This window comes from Nycticebus coucang, chromosome 14 (genome assembly GCF_027406575.1).
Source record: "Nycticebus coucang isolate mNycCou1 chromosome 14, mNycCou1.pri, whole genome shotgun sequence".
Classification (NCBI taxonomy): Eukaryota; Metazoa; Chordata; class Mammalia; order Primates; family Lorisidae; genus Nycticebus; species Nycticebus coucang.
Window position 1 is genome coordinate 18,191,053 of NC_069793.1, and position 21,938 is coordinate 18,212,990.

Here is a 21,938-nt window from a genome sequence, read left to right on the forward strand (position 1 = left end):
GCTTTTAGAAAAAAATTTTTTTTTAGCCTAGGTGAGATGGCTCATGCCTGTAGTTCTAGCACTCTGAGAGGCTGAGGAGGGTGGATTGCTTGAGCTCAGGAGTTCAAGACCAGCCTGAAGAAGAGCAAGATCCCATGTATACTAAAAATAAAAAAACTATTCTAATTTATTTAGGGGCCAAGCTAAAAGATAATATACATATATATAAAAATAGAGAAACTAGCTGGATAGTGACACATGCCAGTTATTTTGGAGGCTGAGGCGAGAGGATCACTTGAGCACAGGAGGTTGAGGTTGCTGTGAGCTCTACCGCCACTGCACTCTACCCAGGGCAACAGAGTGAGATTCTATCTCAAAAAAGGAAAAGAAAGAGAAAGAAAAACTGAGGCAAGAGGCTTGAGTCCAAGAGTTCATGGTTGCTGTGAGCTATAATGATGCCACAGCACTCTGTCCAGTGTGACAGAGTGAGTTCTCTATCTCAGTAAATTAAGTAAGCAGATAAATAAAACGAAAAAAGAATTTTTATTTTTTGATGACTTTGAACAGTTCTTTGAACTGGGGCCAGACACAAGTACAGCTGGCAGGAGTTGTAAATGGAAGTTTGTAGGATTTGGGACAGCTTTATAGGATCAATCTTTACTTGTAAGATTCTTCCATAAAGTTCAAAACTAAAACAAATTGGTTTTGTGGTTCTTCTGTTTGCTTTTACCTTCACTTAACTCCCCCATTTTCCAATTTGTTTTGTTTTGTTTTGTTTCAGTGGTTCACCACCCTAGGGCCACCAGGATGAATTTATGGAGGCAGGAACTTGGTTGTCTTTGAAAAGTTCCTTGCCCAAAGTTTTGGGGAAATAATGTGGTGCCCTGTGCACATGAATAACATGGTCTTTAATTGCTAAAAGAATTATACAGCCTTTGGCTTTTGTGTAGTCTCCTCTCCAAAGCAGATGTTTAGATGATTGTTTCGATCACCTAGTACTGAAATTTTTTTTTTTTTTTTTTTGGTGACAGAGTCTCATGATGTCACTCTCAGTAGAGTACTGGAGCATCACAGCTCACAGCAACCTCCAACTCTTGGGCTTAAGGGATTCTCTTGCGTCAGCCTCCCAAGTAGCTGAGACCACAGGCGCCTGCCACAACACCCAGCCATTTTTTTTTTTTGGTGTTGCAGTTGTCGTCATTTAGCTGGCCCAGGCCAGGCTCGAACCCACCACCTTTAGTGTTATGTGGCTGGCGCCCTACTCACTGAGCTATGGGCGCCGAGCCAGGGCAAGCTTCTTTTAAGCCTTTTAGTTCTTTACTGCTGTTTTTTTAGTTCTTTACTGCTGTTTTACATTGATGGTCTTTTAAAATTAGCTTTGAGACATTAAGTGCGATGCATCTTTAAGGTATTTGTGTAAAAAATTGGGAGAGGGAGGATTACTGTTGTATTTTCATTTTCTGCCATAGTGACAACTGGGCTTTTTGGAAAGAGGGTACATAGGGATCTGGAGTCATGAGAGGTGTAGTAGGCATGGGCCACTTATTTTTATTTTCCTTGGTTTTTTAGAGTGAAGACGTAGTCCAGAAAGGGAGGTGTAAAGCTACAGGTATGGGCTAACTACTGGATGGGTGTGCTCCATGGCCATCTTTTTAACCTTCTTGCATGAGGCCTGCTGTGCAGATATGAAAAAAAGTTGCTTTCAGAAAGGTGATGGCTTCTTTTCTTCATTATGGGATAAAATTTGCAAAATGTCTGTCCTTGGGAATGTAGAAATATTTTCTTGCCCATTTTCACAACTCTTTCTCCTTAGCTATTTCCCAAGACAGACTTAGCTCCTACTGTAACTACCATAACTATCTTTTGTCTAGTTCTTATAGTTGGGGGAAAGGAGTGTGTGTGTGTTGGGGGTGGGGGGCATTTGGGAGCAGTACTCTACACATAACAACTATCCGGTTAACTTTATCTTCCTCATTCCACCTCACAGTTGGGAGACCCCAACTAAACTATAACAAAGATAAGGGCAGAACTTAGTTGGCTCCACACAAATAATATTACTCTCCCAAAATTAGAATATGTTCAACATAGTGATTTTTTAATCAGTACTGGAGTTTAAATAAAGTGTAAATTCACAGTATATTTTACCAAGTAAGAATCACACTCAATTTCCAGAACTAATTTGGGATCTAAAAATATGACTTGAATGAAAGGGTGGTCAGAATTTGACAGGACTGTTTGTTAGATCAGGGTTAGTCACAGATACTCCAAGGGAGGCTCAGAGCTTGTACTTTTGCTGAAGAAAAGGGCCTTTCTGCTCATCCTTATCTTTGGCAATGATTGGGGAGGGGACAGTAGTGATTAAGGATGGATTGAAATGGAAAACTTTCTGGCTTTCAAAAAAAGTGGTGGTTTTCCTTCCTTCAGCCTTGTCATATCCTCTCAGTTTGTGATAATTTTACAGGCAGAGCAGCTTAACACACAATAAATTTTGAGACATAGTGCTTTTTTAGTACAGTGATTTTAGATTTGAAATACAAATTTTTTTTTTTTTTGGTAGGGACAGAGTCTCGCTTTATTGCCCTCAGTAGAGTACCGTGGCGTCACACAGCTCACAGCAAACTCTAACTCCTGGGCTTAGGTGATTCTCTAGCCTCAGCCTCCTGAGTAGCTAGGACTACCAGCGCCCATCACTACACCCAGCTATTTTTTTGTTGCAGTTTGGCCAGGGTCGGGTTTGAACACACCACCCTCAGTATATGGGGCCAGCACCCTACCCACTGAGCCACAGGCACTGCCCCAAAATATTTTTTGTAATATTTCTATTTCTTCTTTACTTTAAGCCCCCCCCCAGTTCAGAAATTTTTACATTATCTAGACTCTTTTTGAAAACACAAAGTTTTTTTGTTTAAGTTATTCTTTCTTTTTTATTTTTTTTTTTTTTTGAAACAGACCCTCAATTTGTCGCCCTGGGTAGAGTGCCATAGTATCACAGATCACAGCAAACTCAAACTCCTGGGCTCAAGCATTTCTCCTGCCTCTGCCTCCCAAGTAGTTGGGACTACAGGCGCCTGCCACAATGCCCGGCTATTTTTTGGTTGCAGCCAATGTTCGGCAAGTCCAGGCTGGATTTGAACCTGCCAGCTCTGGTGTATGTAGCTGGTGCCTTAGCCGCTTGAGCCATAGGCACCGAGCCTCTTTTTTGTTTTTTTTTTTTTTTTGCGGGGCTGGGTTCGAACCCATCCAACCCATCACCTCCGGTACATGGGGTTGGTGCCCCACTCCTTTGAGCAACACTTTGTTGCCCTCGGTAGTGTGCCATGGCATCATGCCTCACAGTAACCTCTAATTCCTGGACTCCAACGATCCTCTTGCCTCAGCCTCTCAAGTAGCTGGAACTACAGGTGCCCACCACAATGCCTGGCTGTTTTTTAGAGATGGCTGGGCTTGAACCTTTAAGCTCAAGTGATCCCCCTGCCCAGGCATCCCAGAGTGCTGAGATTATAGGTTTGAGCCACTCCTGCAGTTTTAAACTATTCTTCTTTTTTTTGTTTGTTTGTTTGTTTTTTTTTGGAGACAGAGCCTCAAGCTGTCACCCTGGGTAGAGTGCTGTGGCGTCACAGCTCACAGCAACTTCAAACTCTTGGGCTTAAGCAGTTGTCTTGCCTCAGCTTCCCAAGTAGCTGGGACTACAGGCGCCCACCACAATGCCCGGCTATTTTTTTTTTTTTTTTAGAGACAGGGTTTCACTTTATCGCCCTTGGTAGAATGCCGTGGCATCACACAGCTCACAGCAACCTCCAACTCCTGGGCCTAGGCGATTCTCCTGCCTCAGCCTCCTGAATAGCTGGGACTACAGGCGCCCGCCACAACGCCCGGCTATTTTTTTGTTGCAGTTTGGCTGGGGCTGGGTTTGAACCCGCCACCCTAGGTATATGGGGCTGGCGCCCTGCTCACTGAGCCACAGGGGCTTTCCGTCCGGCTATTTTTTGTATTTTTTTGTTGTTGCAACTGTTGTTGGTTAGCTGGGCTGGTCTAGGTACAAATCCACCAGCCTTGGTGTATGTGGCTGGCACCGAAACCACTGTGCTACAGATGCTGAGCCCACGTAAGTTCTCTTTTATAATTCATTGGAGGTCTCTGACCTCCACTCTGTTCATATAACCAGACTTCACATTATTACCCTTTCAAACACACTTTGATAATTGACATTAAGTTATAAAATTTATTTTCCTTAGTTATTGGCCCCCATAGCTAAGTGGTTAAGGCGCTGGCCTCATACACCAGGGCTGGCGGGTTCAAACCTTGGCTGGCCCTGCTAAACAACAGTGACAACTGCAACAAAAAAATGGCTGGGCGTTGTAGCAGGCATCTGTAGTCCCACCTACTTGGGAGACTGAGGCAAGAGAACTGCTTTAGCCTAAGAGTTTGAAGTTGGCTCAACATCCGTAGCACAGTGGTTCCGGCACCAGCCACATACACCGAGGGTGGCAGGTTCAAACCTGACCCGGGCCAGCTAAACAACTGCAACAAGAAAATAGATGGGCATTGTGGTGGGTACCTATAGTCCCAGCTACTTTGGAGGCGGAGGTAAGAGAATCACTTAAGCCCAAGAGTTTGAGGTTGCTGTGAACCTGAGATTCCATGGCACTCTACCAAGGGCAACATGGTAAGACTTTGTCTCAAAAATAAACAAAAAAAAGCAAGAGTTGGAGGTTGCTGTGAGCTGTGATTCTATAGCGCTCTACGGAGGGTGACAAAGTGAGACTTGTCTCAAAAAATCTGTTTTCCTGTCACCAAACTCCCTGGTATTATTCCAGATAGATATCTGCACATGCCACCTAGTAATTTTGCTCAACTCTGCTTTTCTTTTTTCACCCTTTTGGCAAAACAAATATTATGATTTCTACATAATTCACTTTTACATGAACTAAGTTCATGCCATTCCTATATTGTGAAGACATTGTATGCTATTCTCTCAACTGTTTTCATCTATATTGATCATTTTTAAGGATTTGGGTTTGTAATATTATGGTAAGCTGATTGCTTCTAATAGAGCAGAGTTTGAATTGTTGCTCTTGCATAATTAGACTTTGAATTGGTACCCTTAAAAAAGAAGTAGAGAATATTCACGGTGAAGAAAACTGAAACAGATAAACTGGAAAAGAATTGGTAACCATAAAATTTAAATTCATAGTGAATGGAACAGGTAGTAAAAAGAAACTGAGGGAGAGTTAAGGCTTTCTCTTACAGAGGACTCTTGGTTGAATCCTTTGTTTCTAATGTGTGTTTTTGTGGAGAAAGCCTGGAATTTATATCTAATTAAGACATTAAAAAAGTCTGATGGGCAGTTTTTTTTTGCGAATAACTGTCTTAATTCTACTTGTAAATTTCCCTTAATATCTGCATTTTTGTATTCCCACAATTGTTTTTTATTATCTATTAACTTTATAACCCTTTTCTAAAATTGAGTGACTTGTGATTAATTTCTGTGCCCTCTTTTCTCAAAGCATGTTGAACTTAATTATAATGGGATAACTGTTATGACCTGCCAAAAGAGAAATATCCTTCTTGCTATAACTTTTTTTTTGTTGTTGAGACAGAGTCTCACTTTGTCACCCTTGGTAGAGTACCATGGCATCATAGCTCACAGCAACCTCCAACTCTTGGGCTCAAGCAATTCTTTTGCCTCAGCCTCCCAAGTAGCTGGGACTATAGGTGCCTGCCACAACACCCAGCTATTTTTAGAGACTAGGTCTTGCATTGGCTCAGGCTGGTCTTGAACCTGTGAGCTCAGACAATCCACCTGCCTCAGCCTCCTAAGTGCTGGGATTACAGGTGTATGCCACAGCCCAGCCCAACATTTCTATACTGTAGGTTTTTAAAGCAATGTTATTTGATAAATCATGAAATGGATTATAATAGTAGCGTAAGCATATTGGGTGCTGTATTCCCTGCTTTGTTTTTTTAAAACCATTGTACCAATTGGGCTTCCAGAAACTTTTTTTTTTTTTTTTTGAGAGTGGGTCTCACTTTGTTGGCCTCGTAGAGTACTGTTGCATCACAGCTCACAGCAGCCTCAAAACTTGGGCTCAAGCGATTCTCTTGGCCTCAGCCACCAAGTAGCTGGGACTCCCACCATAGTGCCTAGCTATTTTTAAGAGAACAAGGTCTCACTCTGGTTCAGGCTGGTCTTGAACTTGTGAGATCAGGCAATCCACCTCCTTCAGCCACCCAGAGTGCTAGGATTAAAGGCATGACCCACTCCCAGCTTCTAGAAACTTACTTTGAATTAAAATTATGTGAATAGGGAATAAGTGACCTTAAAATATTACTCTAAATGAGTGTCTTTCAACTTCTAGCATGGCAGGCATTATTGTAAAGAGTGTACATTCTTTTATATACTGCTGGGTGCCTGGTGACTCATGAGGTAAAGTCTCTATAAGTACTCTGACTATAGATGTGATTCTGATTTAAAGTTGAGGTATGATTAGAATTCGTTTATTTTTAGTTAATATTACAAACAGAATAACTAGTGGGGTTCCTTGAAATTTGTTGATTCCCCCATCCCTGGTCAAAAGTCTCTGTTGCCTGGGCTAGATTATGATGGCATCATCATAGTTCACTGCAACCTCAAACTCCCAGGCTCAGGCAATTCTATTGCTTTAGCCTCTCAAATAGCTGGTACTGTAGCCACACAACCAATATGCTTGCTTATTTTTTTATTTTTTATTTTTTTTAGAGACAGAGCCTCACTTTGTCACCCTTGGTAGAGTGCTGTGGCATTACAGTTCACAGCAACCTCCAGCTCTTGGGCTTAGGTGATTCTCTTGCCTCAGCCTCCTGAGTAGCTGGGACCACAGGCACCTGCCACAATGCCCGGCTATTTTTTTTGTTGTTGTTGGAGTTTGGTCAGGGCAGGATTTGAACCCGCCACTCTTGGTATATGAGGCGGGTGCCCTACTCACTGAGCTATAGGCGCTGCCCTGTTCCTAATTTTTTTTTTTTTTTTTTTTTTGAGACAGAATTTTACTTTGTCACCCTCAGTAGAGTGCCATGGAGTCATAACTCATCGCAACCTCATTCTTGGGCTCAAGTGATTCTCTTGTCTCAGCCTCCCCAGTAGCTAGGACTACAGGCACTCACCACAACTCCTGGCTGTTTGTTCCTAATTTTTAAAGGAATTCTCCAACCAAAAGATCTAATTTGGTTGTTGACTCACAGAATTACTCTTATGCCAGGCAGCATTCTATAGGAAGAGGCATGCCCTGAACTCCAGAGTACATAGGAGAAACTAGGACAAATGTAACCAGTAACCTAAACAGTCCCAGATAAGGTTACTGTTTTCTGCCTGTGTGACCATTAGGGCTGGGTGAACTGGGTACTGTGTGTCATTTGCATAGTCTCTTCTCATTTGCACCTTCTGTTTTTTTGAGACAGTCTCATTTTGTCTCCCTGAATAGAGTGCTGTGGTGTCAAAGCTCACAGCAAACTCCAACTCTTGGGCTTAAACGATTCTCTTGCCTCAGCTTCCCAAGTAGCTGGAACTACAGGCACCCACCACATGGGTTGTAGTTATTGTTGTTTGGCAGGCCCGGGCTGGATTCGGTGTATGTAGCTGGCACCCTAGCCACTGAGCTATTTACAGGTACAGAGCCTGCAGCTTCTTTTTGCTGGTTCTAGTGGATGAGAGAGCTCCTGCTACCTCTACCTCCAACATAGTAGACCAGATGTGCTGGAGTCTGACAAAATATAAAAAGCAATTAGCTGCTGTGACAGTTCTAGATTTTGGATCCTTGTGTCTGGACATTGGACACAAGATAGTTTCTACCCTTCCTGGGTCAGATGCAGACAGGTGTCAGCCATTGCTAATTACACTAGAACTTTTACGCCTATGTCACTACATGTTACCTTCCATCATCATCATCATCATCATCATTATTTGGACCATGGGAAGTCAGTACATCATTATTATTTTTAAGGTAGCTCTATGTTTAGGAGTTCATTCGTCTACTTCTTTACAGGCTGAATATACCTTTTTTTCAAAGTTCCCTGTGTTGTGAACTGAGCTTGGGTGAAGTGAAATCTTTGAGGTAAGATAAATAATGATAAAAATGGAAAGAAAGCCTGTGAAATTTGGAAGCCTTCAGAGATATAGTTTTAGAGTCACTGCCTAAATATTGAAATGCCACCATTTGTTGTTTGGAGGGATGTGGAGCTAAATTGAGAATGAGAGCACACATCTGCTTTGACTGCTAAGTATATCCTTCTTACTGCTCACCCATAATAGAATTTTTATGTGTGTGTCCCTTACTCTTGGGTTTAGCAACATTTGAAGGAGGAAAGAGAATGAAGAGACTAAGTCTGCAGTTCTTATTTCTTCCTTCATGTGTTTGAGTGTTTGTCCCAGGTAGGCCCAAGTTCTTTTTTAATCATCACCATGGTGGCTTTTGTTTGCTTTTGTTTTTTGTTTCTGTTAGAAAAGACAACAGAGAACTGAATAGACATTATTTCTTAGTATGCTATCAAGGGGCAGAATTTTATTTTTATTTATTTATTTTTGAGACAGAGTCTCACTGTGTCGCCCTCAGTAGAGTGTTGTGGCATCACAGCTCACAGCAACCTCCAACTCTTGGGCTTAAGCGATTCTCTTGCCTCAGCCTCCCAAGTAGCTAGGACTACAGGCGCCCACCACAATGCCTGGCTTTTTTTGTTGCAGTTGTCATTGTTGTTTAGCTGGCCTCGGCTGGCCTCAAACCCCCTAGCCTTGGTGCATGTGGCTGCCATAGTAACCACTGTGCTATGGGCGCCGAGCCCAAGGGGCAGAATTTTAATATTCCATTTTTATTTTCTGGCAAATTAAGATTCAGATTTAATAAATTTTGCTTGTGCCACCAAATGAATGTTACTGAACCAAGGATTTTTACAGGCCTTAACCCCAAAGAAAGGACCATTATATAATACACCTTGCTTTAGACATCAAGAAAGCAAGGTTGGTCCAGGGTAGCTAGTAGTATATGAGTGGTAACCAGCTTGCTTCTGGCCTGCCTTCTGATGGTCTGGACATTCTGAGATTAGTTTGGACTCACCTAATCACTCTGCTCATTGCTGTCTTTGACACATGGAAATGCAAGTTTAAAACCAAGGCTAACAACCCAGTTCTTTAAAAACATAAGGTGAGTTTTTTTTTTTATTTGTTTGTTTTGTTTTTTTAATTTCAAGTAGTTCAGGCTTTGGGGGAACCTCAAAAAATGATTTACAGGGAGGAGTTTGGAGGATATGAAACAAGTCTGTTTCTTCTGCTCTGTTAGCCATTGCTATCTTCATGGATCTGACACTATTTATCTGACAGTGCACTTAGTACTGCTTCGCCAGGGAAAATCACACAAAACAAGCCTGGCGCATCAGCACTTTCATTGTATGATGGGCTGAGCCTCCCTTCACATGGTCACATCCCCATTTTAATCCAGTACTCCCTTTCCCTGCCCCTTCCCCAGTCCTGCCTCTTTCCTGTGGCACTTATTGCTGGTTTCCCTGAGCTCCTGTTTCCACTTTGTGTTTTTTGTGGGGCCCAGGAAGCTAAACCTGTGTGTATTTGTGGATCAGACAAGTGCAGCAAGTTAATATCATTGGCTTCTGAAGGGGAGAGTGAGGTGATGGCTGCGTTTAAGTTGGATTTCCTTCCAGAAATGATGGTGGATCATTGCTCTTTGAATTCCAGTCCCGTGTAAGTATTTTTGTTGTCTAATTTTTATCATAAGCAGAGGAACTGGGCTGTGTTTTTTTTTTTTTTGTTTTGTTATTTGTTGATATAGGTTCCTTTCTTTAAGAGGGGGAAGAACAAATTTGGCAAGGAAGCAAAACTCCAGATTCTCTTAGGCAATTATATCCTATTGCAGTCTAATTCTACCTCAATGTTGGTTTCCTCAAGGCTTTAAGTTCTTTACATAAAGGTACTGTTGATATGAGACCAAACTAACCTCAGCTCAAGTGTGCTGCCTCCAATCCTTTCAAGATGTAGTTTTTTCCCATGTGGTAGATTTCAAAGCACTTCTTTTTAAAACTGTATCTTTATTGCTTTGGGTTGGGTGTGCAGTTTCAAAGCATCTCCTGGGAAGAAAGTGTTTTATTATTATTTTTGATTATTCCTAGACTCATCAGACAGAGACTGTTAGCTAGAGTGTATTTAGTATTTTCTTTTTTTGTTGTTGTTGCAGTTTGGCCAGGGCCGGGTTTAAACCCACCACCCTCCGCATATGGGGCCGGCGCCCTGCTCACTGAGCCACAGGCGCCGCCCCATATTTAGTATTTTCTATAGCATTCTGTATTGAGATGCAAAATGTAATCCTGTATCTTGATACCCCACCCCACTCCACCCCCCAAGTCTAATTGAAAGTGCAGTTTTTACCACATGATTTCAGGAATATCAGATTATCCTCCCTCTTCCCCCTCCCCCCAAAAGTTAAACTCTATCAATCTTAGTTGATAATTTGCCCAAATAAATTGTGAGGATGAGAAACCTGTTATCTTGCAGTACTGTCCAAGAACTGCTATTATACACAGCTAAAATTGCTAACCTGGCCTGAAGTTGTAGTAGCTTCAGGGAACTTGAATTCTGTACTTTGTTCAGAGAAGGACCCATTTTCCAATGCCTCTGATTTCATTGGCTTTAAACCAGGTTTCAGAGTACCCTGGGATTAGGTATAACAGGTGTGGATGATGATAATACTACTGATCAGTTTTTGCGGAATAGGTGGGGATGGAGTGTGCTGGCTCAGTTAGTTATCTTGCTCTTTTGAAATGGATCCTCTGCCTTCTCTGTAGTTTCCAAAATAATAGTAAAGTAAATGTGTCTTTTTATGAGAGTTCTTTGTTAGTAAAATTTTATTTTAGCAGTAGATAACAGATGAAATTACAATGAATATCATCATAAAGATTTAATACATAATAAAGGTGTTCTCGTGTCCCAAGATATATGATCCTTAAAAATAGAACTTTGTGGCTCAAATTACCTTTTGCTTTAACATGTTCTACACTTGTGTCATTGCCTAGTGCCTAGTGTCGAATTTATCATTAACACAGCATTCTTTTTAGCCTCTTTTCTCATCTTTTTTTTTTTTTTTTATTAAATCATTGCTGTGTACTTTAATGCAATCATGGGGCACCATGCACTGGTTTTATATACAATTTGAAATATTTTCATCAGACTGGTTAACATAGCCTTCCTGGCATTTTCTTAAGTTATTGTGTTAAAACATTTATATTTATATTTTACATAAATAAATGCACCTTGTAAGATGTACCGTAGATGTGGTCCCACCAATTACCCTCTCTCCACCCATCCTCCCTCCTCCCCTCCCCTCTCCTTCCCTCCCTTCCCTTTCCCCATATTCATAGGTTATAATTGGGTTATAGCTTCATATGAAAGCTATAAATTAGTTACATAGTAGGGCTGAGTACATTGGATACTTTTTCTTCTACTCTTGAGATACTTTGCTAAGAAGAATATGTTCCAGCTCCATCCATGTAAACATGAAAGAGGTAAAGTCTCTCTTTTCTAATCTTTCAAGACATTGGGCTCATTCAGTATCCTTCCTGACCGTGGACCACTGCATAAAAATCACTTGCAACTTAAAAATGTAGATATTCTTAGAGTAGGGCCTAAGACTCTGTATCATGTAGTTTTTGTTTGTTTTGTTTTTTGAGACAGAGTCTTACTCTGGCACCCTTACTAGAGTGCCATGGCATTATAGCTCACAGCAACCTCAAGTTCTTAGACCCAAGCGATCTTCTTGCCTCAGTTTTTCTATTTTTAGTAGGGACGGAGTCTCTCTTGTTCAGTCTGGTCTTGACCTCCTGAACTCAAGCAATTCACTCACTTCAGCCTCCCAGAGTGCTAGGATTACAGGCAATGAGCCCCAGCACGTGGCCTTATATACTACACAGCTTTCGTTACAAGCTAAAGTTTGAGAATGAATGCACTTAACGCAGGTCATTCTTAGTTAACCAGGGAGTGGGTTGTCATTTCATTTTTTCCAAGAGCATTTGTATCTGTTTGAATCAAGTGTCTTCACTAGAGCTTTGTGAGACTAAGTAGGCAACTGCTTTTGCCCATTTTACAAATGAGAGACCCAGTTGAGAAAATTTTCATTTTGTTTTTGCCCTCTAGACGAGGTAGCCTCAGGTGTCCATGAGCAGGTGTCCATCATATCTCTCCACTATTACCTATTTTTGGGTTAGTCCCATAGGCACCTCTAAAATACACGGGGACATTAAGGAACACGGCCCTGAGAAGAAGGAAATTCTTGGTTTTGTTTTTTTGTTTGTTTTTTTAGATAGTCTCACCATGTCACCCTCGGTAGAGTGCTGTGGCATTACAGCTCACAGCAACCTCAAACTCTTGGGCTTAAGTGATTCTCTTGCCTCAGCCTCCCACGTAGCTGGGACTACAGGCGCCCACCACAACACCCGGCTATTTTTTTGTTGCAGTTTGGCGGGGGCCGGGCTTGAACCTGCCGCCCTCAGTATATGGGCCAGTGCCCTATCCACTGAACCACAGGCGTTGCCCTCCCTGGTCTCCTTAGTATTGCCCAAAACTGTGCCCCTAAACTTAGATGTTAGTATATGTAAGAGGCTTCTGATGTCCATGTCTCTCTACTTTATTTCATCTATCTAGATTATTGTTAGATATCTTTGAAAAGGACAAATCTGATCAAACTCGCTTATTTCTGAAATCTTGGGATAAATTCACAGCCTGTCTCAGAGAACAAGCCTGAGATTTAAAAAAAGTAAGTTCAAGCCTGTCAGAATAGCATCGAGAGCCCTTTACTCATCTTTCCAACCTACCTCTATATTCTTGGTGATTTTCTAATATGTTTTCTTTTTTTCTATACTCTTAGCACAACTTTCTCAATACTTTCTTTCTTTTTTTTTTTTTTTTTTTCTTTTTTTGGGACAAAGTCTCATTCTATTGCCTTGGATAGAGTGCCAGTGCCATGGCATCATCATAGCTCATAGAAATTTTAAACTCTTAGGCTAAAGTGATCCTCTTGCTTCAGCCTCAAGTAGCTGGGACTACAGGTGCCTGCCACCATGCCTGGCTAGTTTTTCTATTTTTAGTAGAGTGGGATCTTGCTCTTGTTTAGACTGGTCTTGATCTACCCACCTTGGCCTCCTAGAGTGCTAGGATTACAGGTGTGAGCCACCTCCCGCCCTGTTTTCTCTCTCTCTTATGTTACCGTGTTCTCTTCTCTCTTCTCAGTCCTTACTATTTCCTTATCGCCCTTAGACTTTATTACTTCATGCAGTATAGCCGTTTTTCTAGTTGCCTGGTTCATTCAGCTTAAATCTCTGCACATACCACCCTTTTCCCCCTCTAAATAAAGCAAAATCATATTAGAGAATTCTTTAACAGATGTTTTATGCATCTATTAAAAGAATAGCTGGGCATTGTGGCAGGCGCCTGTAGTCCCAGCTGCTCGGGAGGCTGAGGCAAGAGAATCGCGTAAGCCCAAGAGTTAGAGGTTGCTGTGAGCCGTGTGACGCCACGGCACTCTACCGAGGGCAGTAAAGTGAGACTCTGTCTCTACAAAAAAAAAAAAAAAGATTTATAGAGGATTATAGTTGTGCTTCCATATTTTCAGTGTCATTGCCTCCAGGGTGGTGGTTATTGCTTAGTCTTTTATAGAACCCTATGGCGTGCATGTAGCATTGTAGTAAGAGCTTGGGAGATACACTTGAATGAATGACAGGCCCCCTTTGAGGGCTTTTTGATAATTAAAGATGATTAGAGAGGTAAGGTTTCCAGATATCTCTGTTCTTCAGGGAAGAAGGCTAAAAACCTTAAAAGTGGATCATTAGCTGTTCTATTGTTAAATTGTGACTTTAAAACCATTACTGATAGCTTATTCTAGTATCTAACACCCTACATGTGCTAATGAGCTTTTTATCCAGATGAAAATTGCTTCTTTTCAGCATAGACATATTCTGTCCTGTTCTCACTGGAGAGCAGTTGGTAAGTAACTCAGGTCATTGTTTCTGGGCCCTGATATTCTTCTGTACCAGTTTTTTTTTTTTTTTCTTTTGGAGATAGGGTCTCACTTTGTCCTCCTCCAGCTCTTGGGCTTAGGTAATTCTCTTGCCTCAGCCTCCCAAGTAGCTGGGACTATAGGCACCTGCCACAACGCCTAACAAATATTTTTTTTTAATTATAGCTGTGTACAATTTTTTTTTTTTTTTTTTTGACAGTCTCAAGCTGTCACCCTAGGTAGAGTGCCGTGGCATCGCAGCTCATAGCAACCTCCATCTCCTGGGCTCAAGTGATTCTCCTGTCTCTGTCATCCAGTTAGCTGGGACTAGAGTCGCCCGCTACAACGTCGGCTATTTTTTGGTTGCAGAGGTCATTGTTTGTCAAGCCTGGGCTGGATTCAAACCCCCCAGCTCAGGTGCATGTGACTGGAGCCTTAGCTGCTTGAGCCACAGACTCTGAGCCTTTTTTTTTGGGGGGGGGGGCTGGGGCTGGGTTCAAACCTGCCACCCTCGGTATATGGGGCTGGCGCCCTACTCACTGAGCCACAGGCACTGTCTTCTGTACTAGTTTTTCCACAGCACAGTGTGTAAGCCAGAGGGACCTTATAAGGGTGGATGGTGCCTGAAGTTCAGAATGCAACAAATATTGGGTGGTGCCCATAGCTCAGTGGGTAGGGCACGGGCCACATACACCAGGGCTGGCAGGTTCAAACCCATGCTGGGCCAGCTCAAACAACAATGACAACTCCAATAAAAAAAAAAAAAATAGCTGGGCCTTGTGGCGGGCGCCTGTAGTCCCAGCTACACGGAAGGCTGAGGAAAGAGAATCGCTTAAGCCCAGGAGCTGGAGGTTGCTGTGAGCTGTGTGATGCCATGGCACTCTACCGAGGGCCATAAAGTGAGACTCTATCTCTACAAAAAAAAAAAAAAATAGCTGGGCCTTGTGGCGGGTGTCTGTAGTCCCAGCTACTCCGGAGGCTGAGGCAAGAGAAATGCTTAAGCCCAAGAGTCTGAAGTTGCTGTGAGCTGTGAGCCAGGTCAATCTACCCAGGGGACATCTTGAGACTCTTGTCTCAAAAAAAAAAAAAAAAAAATTAAAGGAATGCAACAAGCATTTATATGCTGCTGGTGAGATAGATGGAGGGATTGGTAAGTCTCTGAAATTTCTCTTTTTTTATAATGATCGAAGGAAAGTCAATAGGTAATGAGAAGGAAAGAAAATGAAAAAGCGAACAATGAAAGGTTTTAGAAATACTTTATTTATTTTAGAGATAGGGTTGAGGTTAGAGATAGAGATAAGGTTGCCCAGGCTAGAGTGCGGTGGCACAATCATAGCTCACCACAACCTCAAACTCCTGGGCTAAAATGATCCTCCTACCTCAGCCTCCTGAGTAACTACAGGCATGGACCACCATGCCTGGCTAATTAAGGCAAATGTTTTGTGGAGATGAGCTCTTACTATGTGCTGTGCTGGCTAGGCTGGGTTTTTTGTTTGTTTGTTTGAGACAAAGTGTTGCCCTAATAGAGTGCCATGGTGTCATTAGCTCTCAGCAACCTCCGACTCTTGGGCTCAAGCAGTTCTCTTGCCTCAGCCTCCTGAGTAGCTGGGACTATAGGCGCCTGCCACAGCACCCGGCTATTTTTAGAGATGGGGTCTTGCTCTGTCTAGCTCAGGCTAGTCTCAAACTTATGAGCTCAGGTAATCCACCCACCTTGGCCTCCCAGAGGTCAGGCTGGTCTTGAGTGATCCTTTCACCTTGGCCTTCCAGTGGCCACTGCGCCCAGTAGAAATGATTTTTCAATAGGTGTGAATGTCACGCTTGCCAGGCTGTTTGGCAGTAGGGAAGAGAATCCCACTCAAGCTAACACATATGGAAGGGCTTTCTCATAAGGACACACATGGACCAGACTGTAATGTAATTAAGAGCTGGGAGACTTGGAAACTATATTTTTCTGACCCCAGAATACACACATTCTGCTCAATGTTTGTGCCTCTTCATCTACTCTCAATTATTTTGTAGCTGGTTGCAGCATGGCCTGGCCATGCCGCTTTGTTCCAGCCTATTTTCTGATCCCCTCCTTTATTAAGATAAAATTCACACACCATAGCATTTACCCCTTTAAAGTGTGTAATTCACTATTTTTAGTAATTCACTATTTTAACTTTGTTAAAGTTGTGTAACCTATCACCACTACTTAATTCTGGAACATTTTCATCACTCTAAAAAGAAACATTGTACCCATTAGCAACCACTCTTCCCTACCCTTTCCACCCCCATTCCTAGGCAACCACTAATGTACTTTGTTATAGATTTACCTATTCTGGACATTTCATATAAATGGAATCATATACAATATGTGGCCTTTTGTGACTGGCTTCTGTCACTTAGCATAATGTTGTCAACATCCATCTATGACTCCTTATCTCTTGTCACAATCCTTTGACCTTGTCCACTTAAACTATCTCTATTTGCAATTTTTCCACTTCTGACTTCACAACTGCTCTGTTAACCAGTTTCATATTCTGTAGAGCAGTGCCAAGCTGTAGAACTTTCTCTGATGATGAAAGTAGCCACTAGCACTCAGTACAGTTGTAAAGGAACTTAGTCGGTCAAGGCTTTCTTTTTGGGGTTTTGAGGGAGATTTTTCTGAGACAGAGTCTTGCTCAGTTGCCCAGGTTGGAGTTTTTTGGTGTGATCATAACTCATACCATAAGGCCTTGAACTGCTGGTCTCCAGCATTCCTCCCACTTGGGGCTCCTCAGTAGCTGGATCTATAGGTACCACCACACCCAGCTAATTTTTGTTAGTCTATTTTGTAGAGACAAGACATCACTATGTTGCTCAGGCTGATCTCGAACTCCTGGGCTCAAGTGATCTCTGGCATGGACCTCACAGAATGCTGGGATGACAGGTGTGCCCTTGTCTTTCTGTTGTAAAGCACAGGTAAAGGGTCTTCAGTTTCTGGCCAGTCACTGGGTCAGCTTGGCACTGGATTGAAACTTACCCCTGGTATAATCAGCTGAGGCCAGAGGGTGGGGGAAAGGTAGGACAGAATATTTATGCTGCCCGTGAGTTGGGCCATGATGTGAGATAGTTTTAAAAGGAGAAAAGATGGGAAAAAGAAAAGGAAGAGTTCAAGACTTTTGAACAGATGTATGCCTTGAAAATAAAGCTGTTGTTGAATAAAGTTGTTCCTTTGGGGCTCAGCGCTCAGCGACTAGGGCTCTAGCCACATATACCAGGGCTGGCAAGGACCCGGTTTGAACCTGGCCCAGGCCTGCCGAACAATGACAACTACTACAACAACAAAAAAACTAGCCAGGCACTGTGGCGGGCACCTGTAGTCCCAGCTACCTGGGGGCTGAGGCAAGAAAATTACTTAAGCACAAGAGCTGGAGGTTGCTGTGAGCTGTGACACCACGGCACTCTATCAAGTGTGACATAGTGAGACTCTTGTCTCAAAAAAAAAAAAAGTTGTTCTCTTGCTTCTCTCTCTTTCCAGTTGAGTTTTGTTTTGCCTTGGGGGCTGGGGGGGCACGCAGGGATCTTATAGTATTGCTCAGGCTGGTCTTGAACTCTCCTGGATGTGGCCTCAAGTGATGCTCCCTGTTCAGGCCTCCTTAGTAGCTGAGATTACAGGTTCAAGCCACTGCACCCAACTTGTGGTGCAGTTCTTCAAGAATAGGTTGACAAGATAGCCTCTGATTTTTCATAGTTGTTCATTATTTATTATGTACATCTTCAGGTCCTGGTTGCATTCTTTATTGCTTCTGTGGTTAGAAGTAGAAACATAAGAGGTGTTTTCCTTAAGACACCTGTCACCGGGCGGCGCCTGTGGCTCAGTGAGTAGGGCGCCGGCCCCATATGCTGAGGGTGGCGGGTTCAAACCCAACCCCGGCCAAACTGGACAAAAAAATAGCTGGGCGTTGTGGTGGGTGCCTGTAGTCCCAGCTGCTTGGGAGGCTGAGGCAAGAGAATCGCGTAAGCCCAAGAGTTAGAGGTTGCTGTGAGCCGTGTGACACCACGGCACTCTACCCGAGGGTGGTATGGTGAGACTCCGTCTCTACAAAAAAAAAAAAACACCTGTCACCTTCTCATCTCGCTCCTCCCTCCACTCTTGCAGGCCCCTACTTTTCCTCTTTTCCATCCCATACCCAGACTGCCACAGAAATTGAGAATTTCTAGTTGACTTCCCTCTTAGGAATGACATGGACACTATATATACTTCTCCTGGGACTGCTGAACTCACCGGTATTTAAATGGACATAATAAATACCCATAATTCATGATCAGTGACCCTGAGGAGCTCTGTATACAGTGGGGAAGTAAGGTACAGATTTGCAAATATATTTAGTAATATATAAAGCAAATAGGTTGTGCGGAAGAACTCTTGGTGTGTCACACTGAGAGTCTTATGCCAGGTGGCTTTTTTTTTTTTTTTTTTTTTTGAGACAGAGTCTCCCTTTGTGGCCCTCAGTGGAGCCCTGTGGCATCACAGCTAACAGCAACTTCAAATTCTTGGGCTTAAGTGATTCTCTTACCTCAGCCTCCCGAGTTGCTGGAACTACAGGCACCTGCCTTCTAAAAAGTTAAGTTTGAGGATTGCCCTGCTCGTTGAGCAATAATTCGGATATGCTATTCTAGGGTATTCTCCTGGCTATTGAATTGATATACAAAGGGGGAAAAGGTGGCTCATACAGTAGACATGAAGAAACAGAGAAGGATTTGGAAAGTCAGAGGCAAGAAAGGAAGACATTCACCTGGAATCCTGAGTGTCCACTGAATTTTTGAATAAACACCTCTACACTTCCTTGTTTATGCTTTTGTACTAAACAATTATGTAGAAAGGTTACAAATGGCACACAATTTAAGGAAGAGGAAGCTAGAGCAGTTGCCTCCAATGTAATACAAACTAATACACCATTGCCTCTTTTCAGGAATGGCTGTCGGCTTCCCTATCATCAAAATACATTCTGGGCACCATTGGGGTTCTATGTTAACCTTCCCCAGAATAGAAGTATAATGAAAAATGAAGAACATTTTAATAAAATGCTATTAAAACTGGTAATTAAAGTTGTTGGGATAGGTTGTGGGGAGTGACATTTACTATTTCACTAGTCATATGGCTTTTTTCATTATGGTAGCTAGTTTCTGTTGGAACATGAGGATTAGGCTTCTAAAAGCAGTTGCATTATATTCTTGCAACAACCTTCTACACATGGTTTTATTATTATTATTTTGGCGGGGGCAGAGTCTCATTATGTCGCCCTCGGTAGAGTGCTATGGCATCACAGCTCATAGCAACCTCAAACTCCTGGGCTCAAACAATTCTCTTGCCTCAGCCTCCTGAGTAGCTGGGACTACAACACCTGGCTGTTTTCTGGTTGTTTGGCAGGCCCGGGCTGGGTTTGAACCTGCTAGCTGCAGTGTACATGGCTGGCACCCTAGCCACTGAGCTACAGGTGCCAAACCTACATATGGTTTTAAATTAACAGCTTAAAGGAAAGCCAATAAAATTATGTATTTTAAAACCCTAAATGAAAGAGAGCAGATTGATCCTATTGAAATTAAATAATCATATGAGATAATAGCTGTTCTTAGAGACCCCTTTTTTGTACATTTTGTCTGAGTTAATTGCTTATTGATACTATTAACAAGAAATTTTTCCCGTCCCACATTTGAGTGCTTACTTTGAACCATGTACTATATAGGTGTGATTGCATAAATGAATATGAAATAGTTTCTGCCTTCAAGAAGCTGCCAGCCTAATTAGGAGAATGGATTCAGCCAGATTATGGTAAAAGGTGTTAAATACTATAATGAATGTGGAAATTTAATACTGTTAGAGTTCTAGGAGGTGTGGCTGACTAACATGGGAGAATGTGGGGAACCTTCACAAATATAAGAATTGGGCCGGGTGTTGTGGCGGACACCTGTAGTCCCAGCTACCCTAGAGGCTGAGGCAAGAGAATCGCTTGAGCCCAAGAGTCTGAGTTGTTGTGAGCTATGATGCCACAGCACTCTACTGAGGTCAATGAAGTGAGACTTCTCAAAAAAAAGTAAAGAATTGGCTTGGCGCCTGTGGCTCAAGTGGCTAAGGCACCAGCCACATACACCAGAGCTGGCAGGTTCGAATCCAGCCCAGGCCTGCCAAACAACAATGACAACTACAACTGAAAATAGCTGGGGGTTGTGGTTGGCGCCTGTAGTCCCAGATTCTTGGGAGGCTGAGGCAAGAGAAGTGCTTAAGCCTAGGAGTTGGAGGTTGCTGTGAGCTGTGATGCCACAGCCCTCTACCCAGGGGGACAGCTTGAGGCTCTGTCTGCAAATAAAAAAAAAAAAAAAAAAACAGTAAAGAGGGTGGCACCTTTGTTTCAGTGAGTAGGGCGCCGGCCCCATATACTGAGGGTGGCGGGTTCAAACCCAGCCCCAGCTGAACTGCAACCAAAAAATAGCTGGGTGTTGTGGCGGGCGCCTATAGTCCCAGCTGCTCGGGAGGCTGAGGCAGGAGAATCGCGAAAGTCCAAGAGCTGGAGGTTGCTGTGAGTCCTGTGACGTCATGGCACTCTACCGAGGGCGGTAAAGTAAGACTCTGTCTCTACAAAAAAAAAAAAAAAAAAAAAACAGTAAAGAATTGTCTGTATTCCATGTGTCTTAAGTAGTTAATCAGAGGGGGATTGAGAATCGTCCCTTTTCCATTGTAAGAGATTAAGGAATTAAAAGATATAAGACGAACTACTTTCATAGATGCAACACTCCTTTTTTTTTTTTTTTTCTTGAGACAGTGCCTCAAGCTGTCGCCCTGGGTAGAGTGCTGTGGCATCACAGCTCAACAACCTCAAACTCTTGGGCTTAAGCGATTCTCTTGCTCAGCCTCCCACGTAACTGGGACTACAGTCACCTGCCACAGTGCCTGGCTATTTTTTGGTTGTAATTGTCATTTCTGTTTGGCAGGCCTGGGCTGGATTTGAACCTGCCAGCTCTGGTGTATGTGGCTGGCACCTTAGCCGCTTGAGCTACAGGCACTGAGCCATAGATGTAACATTCTTTTCTTTTCTTTTTTTTTAAGAGACAGAATGTCACTTTATCGCCCTCCGTAGGGTGCCGTGGTGTCACAGCAACCTCCAACTCCTGAGCTTAGGCGATTCTCTTGCCTCAGCCTCCTTAGTAGCTGGGACTACAGGTGCAGACCACAACTCCCAGCTATTTTTTTGTTGCAGTTTGGCCAGGGCTGGGTTTGAACCCGCCACCGCCAGCGCCCTACCCACTGAGCCATAGGCGCCACCCAAGATCCAACGTTCTTCAGGATCTTCAGATACTTTATAAATTAGCAGTGCTGGAAAGATTTTCTTTCTTTTTTTTTTTTTTTTTTATTTCTTGAGACTATCTAGTTCTATTGCCCAGGCTAGAGTGCAGTGACATCATCAAAGCTCACCTGAACCTCAAAACTCCAATGATTGTCCTACCTACAGCCTCCCTGTGGGCTAGGACTACAGGCGTGCACTACCACAAACAACTAATTTTTCTCTTGTTAAGGCTGGTCTCAAACTCTTGGCCTCAGGTGATCTTTTCTTACAAAGTGCTATAATTATAGTTATCAGCCGTGTCTAGCCTATTTTTTGTGTAAAAAAAATTAGCATTTTATTTAGGATATTAGAAGCTAGAAAATTTTAATATGATATGATTTCTGGATTAGGCAACAAGTACTAATAGGAAAGCTAACCAGCTGTTCTAGTTACTGGAATTTTAAGTTATTAATGGTTTAGATAAACGCTAAGAGTTAGGTCTTAAAACAGTAGTAAAAGGAGAACTTAAGAGATGGTATGTTCTGGGTGGAAACATTTATTTTCCCCTAGGTTCTTAACAGTGGCAGGGTAGGAAAGAAGGCATTTAAATAGGAACATTACAAGATTGGTGTGGTAGGACTGGATA

At 42.7% G+C, this 21,938-nt stretch overlaps 1 protein-coding gene across 19 annotated transcripts in view; it reads left to right on the forward strand.

Moving 5' to 3' along the window:
* The window catches only part of CELF1 (CUGBP Elav-like family member 1), a 100,599-nt gene that overhangs the window by 54,972 nt on the left and 23,689 nt on the right, over nt 1–21,938 (forward strand). For 15 of the 19 annotated variants that reach the window (XM_053560771.1, XM_053560772.1, XM_053560767.1 and 12 more), the window contains exon 2: nt 9,552–9,703. In XM_053560771.1, the coding sequence (XP_053416746.1) occupies nt 9,633–9,703 (71 nt within the window). In that variant the 5' untranslated portion in view covers nt 9,552–9,632. Of the gene's footprint in view, nt 1–1,548; nt 1,589–8,000; nt 8,070–9,551; nt 9,704–21,938 lie in introns of all 19 variants that reach the window. The other 4 variants (XM_053560777.1, XM_053560778.1, XM_053560775.1 and 1 more) reach the window with 3 other exon arrangements.